This window comes from Bombina bombina, chromosome 5 (genome assembly GCF_027579735.1).
Source record: "Bombina bombina isolate aBomBom1 chromosome 5, aBomBom1.pri, whole genome shotgun sequence".
NCBI lineage: Eukaryota > Metazoa > Chordata > Amphibia > Anura > Bombinatoridae > Bombina > Bombina bombina.
The window spans coordinates 676,756,819-676,771,762 of NC_069503.1; the positions used below are offsets into that span (position 1 = coordinate 676,756,819).

Here is a 14,944-nt window from a genome sequence, read left to right on the forward strand (position 1 = left end):
TGACTGTCATGGAGAAGTATCTACCCTGTGTATATTCACAGTGAAATCAGTGGCCCAATGGTTATTAACCCTTTGAAAATATCAGTTACTTATTCAACTATGGAAATTAGAGCACCTTGGCCAGGGTTAGCATCAATGTATGTGCCTAAAACACCATTGGGCCAGACTCAAAACAATTGCATGTCATGGAGGGGGATCTACCCTACATTTATTAACATTAAAATCAGTGGCCCAATGGTCATTAACGTTTTGAGAATATCAGTTACTTATTCAACAATGGTAACTACAGCACCTATGCCAGTGTTGAGTGTTGATATCAATTTCTGTTCCCAAAACTCAATTGGGCCAGGCTAAAAACAATTTCTTCTCCTGGAGGGGGGTCTACTGTGTGCATATTCATAGTGAAATCAGTGGCCCAATGGTTATTAACCCTTTGAAAATATCAGTTACTTATTCAACAATGGGAATTACAGCACCTATGCCATTGTTGGCATCAATTTCTGTGCCCAAAACACCATTGGGCCAGGCTAATAACAACAGCATGTTATGGATGGGGAACTACTCTACATATATTAACAGTAAATCAGTGGCCCAATGGTCAGTAACCCTTTGCAAATATCAGTTAATTATTCAACTATGAAAATTACAGCACCTCGTCCAGGGTTGGCATCAATTTATGTGCCGAAAACACCATTGGGCCAGGCTAAAAACAATGTTAAGGAGGAGGATCTACCCTACATATATTAACAGTAAAATCAATAGCCCAATGGTCATTAACCCTTTGAAAATATAAGTTACTTATTCAACAATGGGAATTGCAGCACCTATGCCACTGTTGGCATCAATTTCTGTGCCCAAAACACCATTGGAACCGGTTAAAAACAACTGCATGTCATGGACGGGGATCTACCCTACATATATTAACAGTAAAATGAGTGGCCCAATGGTTATTAACCCTTTGAAAATACCAGTTACTTATTCAAAAATGGGAATTACAACACCTTTGCCAGGGTTGGGATCAATTTCTGTGCTCAAAACACCATTGGGACAGGCTAAAAACAACTGCATGTCAGTGAGGGGGATCTACCCTACATATACTAACAGTAAAATCAGTGGCCCAATGGTCATTAACCCTTTAAAAATATCACTTATTCAACAATGGTAATTACTGCACCTATACCAGTGTTGGCATCAATTTCTGTGCCCAAAACACCATTGGGCCAAGCTAAAAACAATTGCATGTCATGGAGGGGGGTCTACTCTACATATATTAACAGTAAAATCAGTGGCCCAATGGTCATTAACCATGTGAAAATATCAGTTACTTATTCAAAATTGTAATATTATTATTGGTGTGCCAACATATGCCCTTTTCCCACCCACTTTGTATATACCATTGTTGTATAAAGAGATTTTGCCTCTGTGTAACAACATTATATGAATCATATTGTTTATTTTAAATAAAACCTATATTTTTATTTTAAAGTCAATTTAAAGCAGTCTGACAAAAAAATTGAATAAGAAACCAACTTCAATAAATAAGAAAAAGAAAATCACGAATAAGAAACAGCTTGAATAAGAAACCAACTTCCTTGTCGAAAACTGTAGATTTTGGAAGTACACTCAGGAGGCGGAGAGAAATATATGTGGGCGAGACAGTTGACATAGGAGGCACCAAGGAGGGGAGCTTGGCTGTAGATGGCAGTAGTAAGATTTTACTTACAGAGAACAATATTACTCTTGTGCTGTAAACATTGAGAGAGACGGTGTGGTTGTTACATGTGGCACGCAAGGGGCATTTGGCATAACTGAAGGATTTGCATTGGCACCGACAGAAGCAAGAAGATTACACAGAGGGGAATGTACAAGTATAGATAGAGAGTAACTGCAGAAAGAGAAGGGCTGGAATATGCAATGCATTCAAAAAGTATACATTTCTAGAACATATAACAAAAGAGTAGAGTTCATGAGTGACTGACAGACTAAAGCAGGGGGTGGCAATTAAATGGCTCAATAAGAAGCGTACAGCGGCTGATACAGCGTGCACAGTGCAGGTATTTCTTACGCATATTCAATGAGGGGAATTAAAGTGAGCAAGAGATACAGAGGGACTGAGCAAGATTAGCAGAAAAGTTACAAATAGAGGTTCTGTTTGCGGGACCTTTGAGCCAGCAGCGCAATAAAAACAGGAGATTGTTTTCTGTTGGGTTGTGCACGAGAACAGCTGGTCAAGGATGAGTAGCTGGACCCTGCTTCTGTGTTTGTGGATTATTCTGGTTTCTGCTCACTATGTTCTCACAGATACGGTAAGTGCTGCTGGACTTCCTTAAATGTTTCATTATACTTTTTAGCACAACTATGAAAACTGGTTATTATTTCATTTAATTTCTAAGCATTTTTAAGTTTTGACATGAATGAATATATAAGTGATGAAAGTGAAGTGTTTCCTCTTTGACATGCATTTATCTATCTATCTATCTATCTATCTATCTATCTATCTATCTATCTATCTATCATCTATCTATCTATCTATCTATCTATCTATCTATCTATCTATCTATCTATCTATCTATCTATCTATCTATCTATCTATCTATCTATCTATCAAATCTGTCTATCTATCTATTAATCATCTATCTATCTATCTATCTATCTATCTATCTATCTATCTATCTATCTATCATGTATATGTCTGCCTCTCTGTCGCCTGACTCTAAATCTATCTATCTTCCTGTCTATATACTCTGTCTGTCTATCTATCTATCTATCTATCTATCTATCTATCTATCTATCTATCTATCTATCTATCTATCTATCTATCTATCTATCTATCTATCTGTCTATATAATCTATCTGTCTGCTCTGTCGTCTCACTATAAATATATCTATCTATCTTATACATCCTTCATATCTACCTGTCTATATTATCTATTATCTATCTACTATCTATCTATCTATCTATCTATCTATCTATCTGTCTATATAATCTATCTGTCTGCTCTGTCGTCTCACTATAAATATATTTATTTATCTATCTATCTTATACATCCTTCATATCTACCTGTCTATATAATAACTATCAATCTATCTATACATCTATTTTCTCTCTACCAATCATCTCAGTGATGGGAATCCTCTCTCATTGGGGCATGTTCGTGACTGGTCAAGTGGTCATCTATCTATCTACATTGTAGGCTTACATTTTGGGTTGTGTACACTTGGTTGGCTAGCACAGTTCCTCCTGCGCTTTTCTATATGCTCTGGCATATTGCTAATAAATCATAAAAGTGAGCCATGCATGCTATTTGTAACATGTTTATAAATGTAATAAATTAAAGGGAAAGTAAAAGTAAGAATCCCCTTTCCTTTAGAACTTGTTCATTTGTATCAGACAACATACTTTACAGGAAAGCCAAAGTCATGGAAACTCCCTACATCCTATCATTGTAGTTTCTTTCTGGTTAAAGAAAATTGTGTGTGATATGTGTAGCCTGTGAGCTATGAAATGTCACTGTACTAAACTATTACCTGAATACCAGTGAGTTGTCATCTAGATTTCTGCATTCGGAGAACTGAAACAGTATGTCAGTAGAGTTTTATCTGAGGTCTCAACTCAATGAAGTAAGATCTATGTTATTGAGATAAATTGGTAATTGGCACAATGGTAACAAGCATTAACCTATATGCAACAAAATGAGTTACACTTCTGCAAACTGAAATTAAAATAAGAGGTGAGCAATAATCAGTGAGTCAATAGTTCTCAAAATAGAGACATTTCCAGATTATTTTTATTTTATTTTTACAATTTTACCAATGGGACATTAAACTCAAAATTAATATATTTTAAAATCTTTATTTACTTCCATTTAGTTGCTAAGCAATTTCACATTTTTTTTTCAGCAGACCAAGCAATTCTGGATAATAAATTTAGTCTGTAAAAGTGCCCAGATATAAGAAAACACAACCATATGAAATGCAAAAAAAAATGAAATATAAAAAATGTGTGTAATTTTTTATGGTGTTCATGGTAAACAAAAGCACAGAATTTATTATTTCCAAAATAATAATTTTCAAAATAAAATAATACTAAAGTTTCACATCTGGTTCACATTAGTTCACCTTCCCAAAAGACCGAATTTTAAGATTCTGTATTTGTTATTCAATAAAAATTGAAGTCAAATTAAGTTTTTTATGTCACTTTATCTCTTGTCCCTACAAAAAAAAGGGTGGGAGATTGGAAATCCATTGCACCATAGTAAAAAAAACATTCAATATTTATTTGATTGTCCTGTAATGTACCCCTATATATTGTGCATTTTACATTTTTCTCCAAAGAGGAGGTTACAGTGTGTCTGAATCAGCAACATACATCACATTAATTACTTAGTTCAATATACAAGGTTATTCACATCTGACCTATGGCTGGCTAAAGCAAATGCAATCATGTAAACAAACACAAGGGAATTTTAAGGGGTGTATCCCTGGACTGTTCTCTGTGTGCAAAACCCTGTCAATTTGCTAAATACATTCTTTATTTTAATGTTTTAAAAACATATTTTACATGCATATAATTTGCAACTATATATATGATACATATTTAGATATAGAAAAATTGACTTTAAGACCCCTTTAATACAGTACAATATATTTTTTGTGTAAAGCAAAGATGCCGCGCTAAAAGCAAGGTATCTAAAATATATTAAAATCCAAAATTTATATGAAATCCAATACAATATCTCAAAATGCATATATATTTAATAAATGTAAAAATACTTCTGAAATATAACCACCGGTGGTATCAGTATTAAGACACAAGCAGGGACATATAATCAAACAAACAATATCGGTTTAAAAAAAGTAAAATCCCAGTAAAAACCCCCGAAAGAGTCACTTGATAGTTCACTGTAGTGTGAAGCAAAGGGGGAGCTCAGGTAAAAGGATGCAGGTAGCAATGGGTCAAAGATGAATCCTCCGTATGGCTCAAAGAACAATGTCAAACTTAACATTATACGTTACCAGAGTTACCAGAGTAAAAATGTGTCCATACGCAATTATGTGAGTATTACCAACAATCTATCTGACCCCTGATCAATCAGGTTTTCACTCCATTACAACTGCCCTCCTAAAAGTTTGCAACGACATCCAAACTGGCATGGAACAAGGAGACCTAACGGGATCTATTTTCCTTGATTTTACAAAGGCCTTTGACACAGTAGACCACAACATTCTACTGCTCAAACTAAAAAACTCAGGTATTGGTGATTGTCCGCTAACCTGGTTTCGATCATATGTATCAGATCGATCACAGTATGTCTCCATTTCTGACTGCGACTCCCTCCCTCTCCGTGTGGTGTTCCCCAAGGTCCCATTCTCGGCCCCCTACTATTCACATTATTTATAAATGATCTGCCTAATGTCTGCAAATCCTCAACTGTACACATGTACGCAGACGACACAGTAATTTATGCAAACAAATCTGATCTGCCGCAGCTTGAGGCAGTGCTCCAAGACCAGTTCACAGAGGTACAAAAGTGGATCTCAAAAAACAAACTCTTCCTAAACACTGACAAAACGGTCACAATGATCTTTGGAATGGGACCTAAATTACACGAACTACAAAATTCCCATCTATGCATCAAAACAAAATTAAATTGCACACTGACCGCAGTCCACTCTTTCAAATACTTGGGTATGTTGTTAGACCCCAATCTATCTTTTGGCCTCCACTTTATCCAAAACTAGGTGCCCTGTACAGAAACATATCCTGCCTCAATCCTACAGTAAAGGAAAAGATTGTACAGCAAATGCTGATGCCAATCATTGATTATGGGGATGCAGTATATGCACCTGCACCGCAAACTCACCTTAATAAACTTAATACATTGTATAACTCGTTCTGCCGCTTTGTGCTACAATATAATTACAGGACCCACCATTGTGACATGCTAAAAGAACTAAACTGGCTGTCGCTGGAATCCAGACGCACCCTCCATCTTTCCTGCCTTGTGTTTAAGAGCCTTTCTGGGAAGCTCCCACCCTACCTGAGCAGAATGCTCTCCCCGGCTGTTCCCACCTCCTATAACCTCCGATCCAGTACCAGCACATTATTTAGCTTGCCTCAATACAAAAAGAAAGCAGCTCGATCCTCCTTTTCCTACAGAGCGCCACAGTTATGGAACGACCTCCCACACACTTTCAAACCTTCCCCAAGCCTAAAATCGTTTAAGAGATCCCTCTCTACATATCTCAAAACAGAATGCACCTGTCATGGTTGATTATATATTTCCTACCTGTTCTATGTTAAATTTTGCATATATTTTTTATTATTATTGTTTTTGTATTATTGTACCCTATTGTATCAATGCAATGTTTTGTGGACCCAGGACATACTAGAAAACAAGAGAAATCTCAATGTATCCTTCCTGGTAATATATTTTATAAATAAATAAATAATAAATAAATCTATAAATCACTATCAGAGGGCTTTTTTGTTTTGGATGCTTGCTGGTATTAGAGTAGGGAAGGGACTTTTCTTTTGTAGTTTTACAATATATTCTTTGGGATTTGTTTGCCTTTTCATATACAAGCAAATATCAAAAATATTCTCCAGCTTAACATCTGTATACAAAATAAATATTTTAACATTGTTTTAGAGTATAGGAACGTCCCTTGAAAAGTCTTCTTTGCTGTCTTTAGTACTTTGGCGACTGTGGAAACAAACACAGTTTACAAACTAAAAGGGACATAAAACTGCTTTTATGTGTAAAGAATTTTCTTATTGCACTATTCCTTTCATATAACCATTTGTTTAACTCCTGCAAAGTTAATAGTTAAAGATATCTCCAGAGCAAAAGAGCACTTGGACTTATCTGAACACATCTGGTGAGCAAATTACACACATATGTACCTCAGCAGCTAGCTTCCAATAGTATATTGCTGCTCCTGATCACAGGAAACATGGACAAGCTAAATATTTTTCCTTTTTTTTTAAATTTAATTAAACATTATGGAGAGCTCAATCTTAAATTGAAAGTCCCTTTAGCTCCTTCACCCAAAAAGACACACATATATATATTTATATGCTGTGAGGCACTTTGTTCATCATAACGCAAGGCGTATATATACGTCTGAGTTCCTGAGCGCTAGTCATCTGCCCGCATATGTAACGGAACACGATCAGTACTCAGGTTTCATATGAGGGCAGATGCCTAATCATTACAGATGGTGAGGGTGATCATTATCATTGTTGCTGATGCTGGCGGGAGGTGAGGGCGGGAGGTGGGTGTGCAGCCCAGCAGCGGAGGGGGGAGGAAGCAATGTCTATCTGGTTATGAGTTACTAAACAAACGTATGTCTTTTTAATTTCAAATCTGTTAAAATAGCTTTAGTTTAAAGGGACATGAAATGAAACTTTCATGATTCAGATGGCGAGTATCATTTAAAAAAAATCCCATAAAATTTTCTTGGCAGTCCTAGTCTTAGGAGGGTGCACATGCCTTGAACACCATGGGGCGTATTTATCAAAGGTCTTGCGGACCTGATCCGACAGTGCGGATCAGGTCCGCAAGAACTCGCTAAATGCGGCGAGCAATACGCTCTCCGCATTTAACATTGCACCAGCAGCTCACAAGAGCTGCTGGTGCAACGCCGCCCCCTGCTGACTCGCGGCCAATCGGCCACCAGCAGGGAGGTGTCAATCAACCCGATCGTACTGTCCGCCTCATCAGAGCAGGCGGACAGAGTTATGGAGCTGCTTCATAACTGGTTTTTAGGGCGAGTCTGATGACTCGCCAGAAACATGGGCCGTTCGGAGCTTGATAAATGAGCCCCCATAGTGCTCAAGTCACTTGCACACTCCTGAGGATACCTGAGTCTGCTCTCCTGGAAATGAGTTTTGACAAAGGATATAAAGAAATAGGGACATTTGATAACTGTGGTACATTGAAATTTATTTTTAATTGTACTCTGTGGGGCCTATTTATCAAGCTCCGTATGGAGCTTGATGCCCCGTGTTTCTGGCGGCTGCTCCATAACCTGTCCGTCTGCTCTGCGGCAGTGGACAGACATCGCTTGATGCCCCGTGTTTCTGACCGCTGCTCCATAACCTGTCCGTCTGATCTGAGGCGGCAGACAGACATCACCGAAAATCAACCTGATCCAATACGATCGAGTTGATTGACACCCCCTGCTAGCGGCGAATCTGCAGGGGGCGATATTGCACCAGCAGTTCACCAGAACTGCTGGCGCAATTATAAATGCCGACGGCGTATGCTGGCAGCATTTATCGATGTGCAGCAGATATGATCCGCAATATCGGATCATGTCCGCCCGCATCATGATAAATAGGCCCCTGTATCTGAATTTTACAAGTCAATGTTGGCTTCAAGTCCCTTTAACAATTTTAAAACAATAAACATTTGCTGTTCTATTCATATAGATGATCATTTTGTAGGTTATTATCCCTTAAATAGTATCAGTGAAATCCATTTTTTTGTACAGTACTATAACATATAACATCAACTAACAATCATTCTCTGCAATCATTTTCACTTATTTCTATTATATATCTCTGCAATCATTTTCTATCTCTAGCTTTGCATTTTCATCAGACTTTATTCGCATTGCCGCTGACTTCAAACAGTTTATTATGCAGGTAATAAAAGCTGCATTAACAAGATGAAAGACAGAACAAAAGCACAGTTTGCATAAATTATTGTTTTATAAGCACAACTGCCTATTTATCAGTCATTTCCCCGTAGACTTGCCATGAATTGCGTGAATTAGCTTAAAACAGGTTGGGAATGAATTAAAGGGCATACAGTACCCAGGTTTATTTGTGTCTGTAAGATATTGATCTGGGTGTACTTATTGGGAAAGGTGTGGTTCTGGCATTCAGCATTTGGGAGCATCAGATATTTATTTTTTATTTGGCATATAACTGTGAGGTTAGGCAGGATTAGGGTTGCCATCCAGCTGGTATTTTACCGACATGGCAGGTATTTTTAAGATTCAAGTTAAAAAAAAAGATTAACCCCTTAATGACCATGATGTACCCTGTACGTCACTGGTTGTTAAGAGTTTTTCAGGCCATAATAGCGGGTGGTCTTGCCGTGAGCAGCAGGACTGCAATATTTTGACCGCCCTCCCTCCTGCAGCCATCCTGGAATAGTGGCGAGACCGCACTATCAAAAAAGCAATCCCCATTGAAAAACTAGCGATGTACAGGGTACGTTCCTGGTCGATAAGGGGGTAAAGGACCACTAAATACGGTAGAATTGAATCATTGATACATACACAATAAAAAAGACAGTGTAGTAGCACTTACCTTGAATTTAAAATGAACAGTGGTATATTTTCTGGCAAATTAAAAATTCAATCCAATTTTCCCTCCCCCTGTATTATGTGATCGGCCAATCACAAAATGTATACACTGAGTATTTTTGCACATGCTCAGTGGGAGCTGGAGCCACAGAAAGTGTAATTATAAAAAAGCAAGTTTTGATAATGGAAGTATATTGGAAAGGGTTAATGTTATTTTTATCTTTAGTGTCTCTTTAAATATAGAAATAGAGATGATATCATGGTAAAACTTCTACCTGTAAACCATAAACTAATGATTATTTAAATCAGTCCTATTCAGTCATAGCTTTAGTAGCTAATTTATGCTCTGTAATAATTTATGCAAATTTATGCTCTATAATTATTTACACAAATTTATGCTCTATAATTATTTATGCTAGGCAGGGGGTATGTTTGAGCTAGACAAGGATTCAGCATTCTATGGTCTAAATAATTGGTTTTGTAGTTATATAGAAGAGTATAAATACATAGGAAAAGGAAGCATGTTAAACTTGTGCATGTTCTAAATATTACCTTATTGCTGCGGTTCCCAAACTGTGGGATGCGCCTCCCCAGAGGGTCACCAAAGCTCTTAAGGGGAGGCGCTGGAACAGGAGCCGAAGTGTTGTTATTTTAATGCGCATAACATTTCTTTGTGGCCGTAAGTACAAATGGCCAGACGGGAGGACTGTGCATTGCTGCATGTGAAGAAAGGACATCCTTCCAGCAAAAAGATAAACTTGCAGCTGGGCTATCACAGAGTGGCCGGAGGATTAGTAATTCCTGTTTGTGCCACACATAACAGTGCTGATCTGCCCCGGCCACTCTAGCACAGCTACAGGTATAACTTTCGGACCCTCTGGGTTGTTAGTGCAGCTCTGTGAATAATACTGGGTGACTATCACTGTTATAGTGTCAGGGACCCAGCACGCAAACTTTCAATATATACCCCTTATATATGGCAACTAGATAACTGAAATATTAACTCTTGTAAACAAAAAAATTAGTGACCATTATCTTCAAGGCCTTGGTGAGTGTGAACGGCAATGAGGGCAGCTGCCAGCAAAGCATAATATTCATGCTGCTTAAAGGGATAGAAATGTAAAAATGAAACCTTTAAACACCCTCTGTACATGCATAGCCATGCTTTACTAGTACTTACTTCTAAAAAGAAAGATCAGCGCTAACCGTAACCTCTATAATAAGCCTATACTTCAAATATGGTTACAAATATTAGGGCTCTTGTCTGTGTATTTCTTTCACAATTAATGTGACTCGTACTATTCACCATATAATATCCTATTACACACAAATTTTTTCGTTTTACAGAATCACTTATTACACCCGATAAATAGCTTTTATTACGTATTTAGCAATCTGTTACTTTGAGAGATCACACCATTAATGTAAATTACTTCCACTTATAGATACTATTCATGGATGTGAATATACTGATCCTTTCTTACCTTAATGTCTCAAGGAGTATGGTAGGAAGTAAATGATCTCGGAAATCTTTCGTTCCTGCCCGTTCAAATCTCCTCCGTACCCTTGCGAGTGTGGCGCTGCTGCTCAGTTCACTGAACACTAAGGAGTGTATCAGACTACGGGGTTACTGCAAAAACAAAAGAAGAGAGAGCGCAGCCACGACTCACGGTAAAAGTTTTAATAATTCCACCTTGCGCATTCATACATATTGCACTTACAAAAGTTAAAATAAAAACAGGCACCTCTTAAATTGCACACAGTCCCGGGTTCTTGATTTTGCAGCGGTTGTTTCCAGCTCCTTGCTGTTATCCTTCTCAGGCGTGCAAGCTCCTTTCAGACGATCGGTAACGGAGCTCGCACGCCTGAGAAGGATAACAGCAAGGAGCTGGAAACAACCGCTGCAAAATCAAGAACCCGGGACTGTGTGCTATTTAAGAGGCGTCTGTTTTTATTTTAACTTTTGTAAGTGCAATATGTATGAATGCGCAAGGTGGAATTATTAAAACTTTTACCGTGAGTCGTGGCTGCGCTCTCTCTTCTTTTGTTTTTGCTGTATGCTTTACTAGTAATTAAAATTAATGTTAAAATTATTTTTTTGTGCGTGCGTGCTTGTGTGTGTGTTCTTGTGCTTGTTTGTGTGTTTGTTTTGTGTGTTGGTCTGTGTGTGTGTGTGTTTGTGTTTGATATTTCTTCAAATTAACATAATTCTGCAATTTTAAGTCCCTGCTTTTCAACAAAAGATACCAAGAGAAAGAAGAAAAACTGACCATAGAAGTAAATTATAAAGCTGTTTAAAACCACATGCCCTATCTGAATCATGAAAGAAAAATATATCCCTTTAATATAAAATACAGTATACAACAGAAGTGAGTACACCCCAGTGCAATATCACTTAAATGTCAACTGATTTAAAATTGTATAACAGTAACTGCATTACGTCTAAGTTTTACAGTAGGGTATTTTCTCTTATGTAAAATTAAAAACTAACAGTTTAGATTTACTATATTAAAAATACTGACCCCAATGCAGGAAATCAATGCAAAAAAAGTCAGTGCACCTTTCATTACTGACATTCAAATATTTTATTTTTTTCAATACTTTGCATGTCCACCTTTATTTTTCATGACAGACTCAATCCTCCTTGGAAAGGAGAAAACCAGTGTCGTACAAATTCCTGGAGAGATGTTCTGCCCTTCTTCAGATATATTTTTTTTCAGCTGCTCTTTGCTGGAGGGGTTGTGTTGCTCTACCATTCTCTTAAAAATACCCCAAAGATGTTCTACTGGATTCAAGTCAGGTGACATACTTGGCCAGGTCATAGTTTTCACTTGTTTCTCCTTTAGAAACTCCTTTGTGATTTTGGCAGTGTGCTATGGATCGTTATCATGCTGGAATATTCGTCCTCTGCCAAACTTCTGGAGCACTTGCCTGTTGCCTGTTTTTCAGAGCTAGGTTGTGCAAGTAGCGCATTGTCCGTGGCGTCATTTTAGGAGGACAACCACTGCGGCTCTGATTTTTTGCACTGTGTATCGATCTATACCTCCTGATTACTGCTGCAACTGCTGCAACTTCTGTTGTATACTGTAGGAATATCTTATGAAAACTTTTCCTACCTTTATTTTTTAAATCCCCTTTATTATTTACCTCTCTGCTTGCTGTGTGAAGAGCACTAAACATGTATAAAATTTAAATAAATTAAAATCACTATAGAAATGTAAGGCAACTTCCTGCTTTGAGGTTACTGTAATTAATTAAGGAGCAGTTCCCAGCACCCATTTAGAAGTAGCATTTTTAATCTTTTATGTTGTACAAAGTTGGCTTCATCAAAGTTGGTATCAACTTAAAATTATATACTGTATGTGGGGAAACCAGTAATAAAATGTGTTTTGTGTACAGTGTGCAATTTTTATTGTCACTCTTACAGGAAAGTACCCTGTCTATCTTGCTTTAATTGTCATTACAGGACCAGAAGGAGGTATGACTTTTTGAATTTACCTATGATACAAGATATAAATACATGCCGCAAATATATGATGTGCATGGACATTCCCAGTATTGTGTGTAGGCGGGGCAAAAAATAAAGTGCTCCATAAAAAATGTTGTACAGAAGAACTGTATATCATATTAAAAAATGGTGGCTCTTTGACATTAAACAAGAAACTAAAGTGAATGCTTATGACTATATATAAATAAATGAATATATATAAATAATATTTACTTTAATTGTTCTTATATTGTCAGATTAAGTTAAATGTGATTTGATCACTTTGTGTAGGCTTAAAACTGGGCTTGACAAACCCATGGCACTTAAAATTAGACCCTGGTGCCCTGATTTGGAGCTCTACGACAGCCATGGCTGCCTCCACTTAACCCCGCCAGTCATTGCTTGCTGCCCCTAAAATGTAGCCCAGTGCATCTTGACCCTTTCTAGGCCATGTGGCTGGAGTCAGAGGAACATTGAAGTAAAATTGCAGCACTAGTCACAAGAGGTACTGTGCTTTGCCCTCAATGCCTGCAATGTCATTCTAAATGGGACCCAGTGAAATAACAAATCCTGTGCATACTCACTGTCACCACCACTCTGTCTGTAGAGCAGCCTATTTCACTGCATGATGGCAATAGACTTGGCATTATCAGAGCATTGGCTCTACTTGTCCTGATTGGCTGAGCCATAGCTAGTAAGTTCCCTTGTACATATATAATATATCTATGTACAGGTAGACAACCCTTTATCCAAACTACCAGGGTCGGCTCAAGATATTGTGCTGCCTGGGTCCGAGAATGCAATGACACCCTACAGTAGTAACATAGCAAATCAACCTACTAGCCTGCCCACTGATCTAAGCCAGCCTGCATCCAACCAATGCTTATGCAGAACTGCTCAATAAATGGAAAGTTAGTTAGGGAAGAAATGCACTTATCTCACCTTGATTGTCGCCCCTGACAGGTTCTGTGTAATTGTGCCTGAAGTTATGCTGCTGGGAGCCTGCGACTTCCCCATGGAGAAAGAGGATAGGAATGGTCTGGGTCTGATAGTGACTGACTCAGTCACTAAAGTAACATAGTAACATAGTAGATGAGGTTGAAAAAAGACAGAAGTTCATCAAGTTCAACCTATACAAATGTTAATATACTTACAAAAAAAAGCTCCAGTTGAGCTTAATTTAATCCCATTTAAAAAAGTGGACCCATTTAACACAAGAAATCACATCCCTGAATTCTGTTTCTAGTCAGAAATGTATCTAAACCATTTTTAAATGTATCTAAGGTATTGGCATTTACTACCGCCTCAGGTAATGAGTTCCACAACGTTATTGCCCTTACAGTGAAAAATGCAGGAGATTAAATCACCTTTCCTCCAGCCTTAAATTGTGACCTCTTTTCACAAACAATTTTCTTGAAATAAACAGAGCTTCTGCCATCTCTGTATATAGGCCTTGAATATATTTATATAATGTAAACATGTCACCTCTCAAGCACCTTTTTTCTAGCGAAAACTGTTTGGCTAACCTCCCCTCATAGCTTACATTCTCCATTCCCCTTATTATCTTTGTGGCTCTTCTCTGAACCTTTTCTAAGTCTGCAATGTGTTTTTTTGAGATTGGTCTCCAGAACTGCACTCCATACTCAAGGTGAGGTCTTACCAGGGAATTATGCTTCCCTCCCTTGCATCAATGCCTCTTTTAATACATGCTAATATCTTATTAGCCTTAGAAGCCGCTGCCCTGCATTGTGCGCCTATCTTTAGCTTGTTAGCTATTACTACTCCCAAATCCCTTTACTCCTCTTTTTGGCTCAGTCTAGTACCATTTACATAATAGATTGCCTGCTTATTTTTACTTCCAAAATGTAGAAGCTTGCATTTTCCAGTATTAAATCTCATTTTCCATTTACCTGCCCATTCTTCTATTTTTTGTAGATCCCCTTGTAAAGCAAGTTCATCCTGCCCTGACCTAATGACTTTACACAACTTTGTATCATCTGCAAAAATAGAGATGTTGCTAATTAATACTTGCTCCGAGTCATTAATAAAAATATTAAAAAGAACAGAACGCAGTACTGATCCCTGGGGGACTCCACTGATTACCATTGTACAATCTGAGTATGATCCGTTTGCTAC

General features: G+C 37.7%; 1 protein-coding gene across 2 annotated transcripts in view; it reads left to right on the forward strand.

Moving 5' to 3' along the window:
- The first annotated feature begins 1,685 nt into the window (after nt 1–1,685).
- TNFRSF11A (TNF receptor superfamily member 11a) overlaps nt 1,686–14,944 on the forward strand; it is a 367,845-nt gene continuing 354,586 nt past the window's right edge. For both annotated transcript variants that reach the window (XM_053714632.1, XM_053714633.1), the window contains exon 1: nt 1,686–2,306. In XM_053714632.1, the coding sequence (XP_053570607.1) occupies nt 2,235–2,306 (72 nt within the window). In that variant the 5' untranslated portion in view covers nt 1,686–2,234. The remainder of the gene's footprint in view (nt 2,307–14,944) is intronic.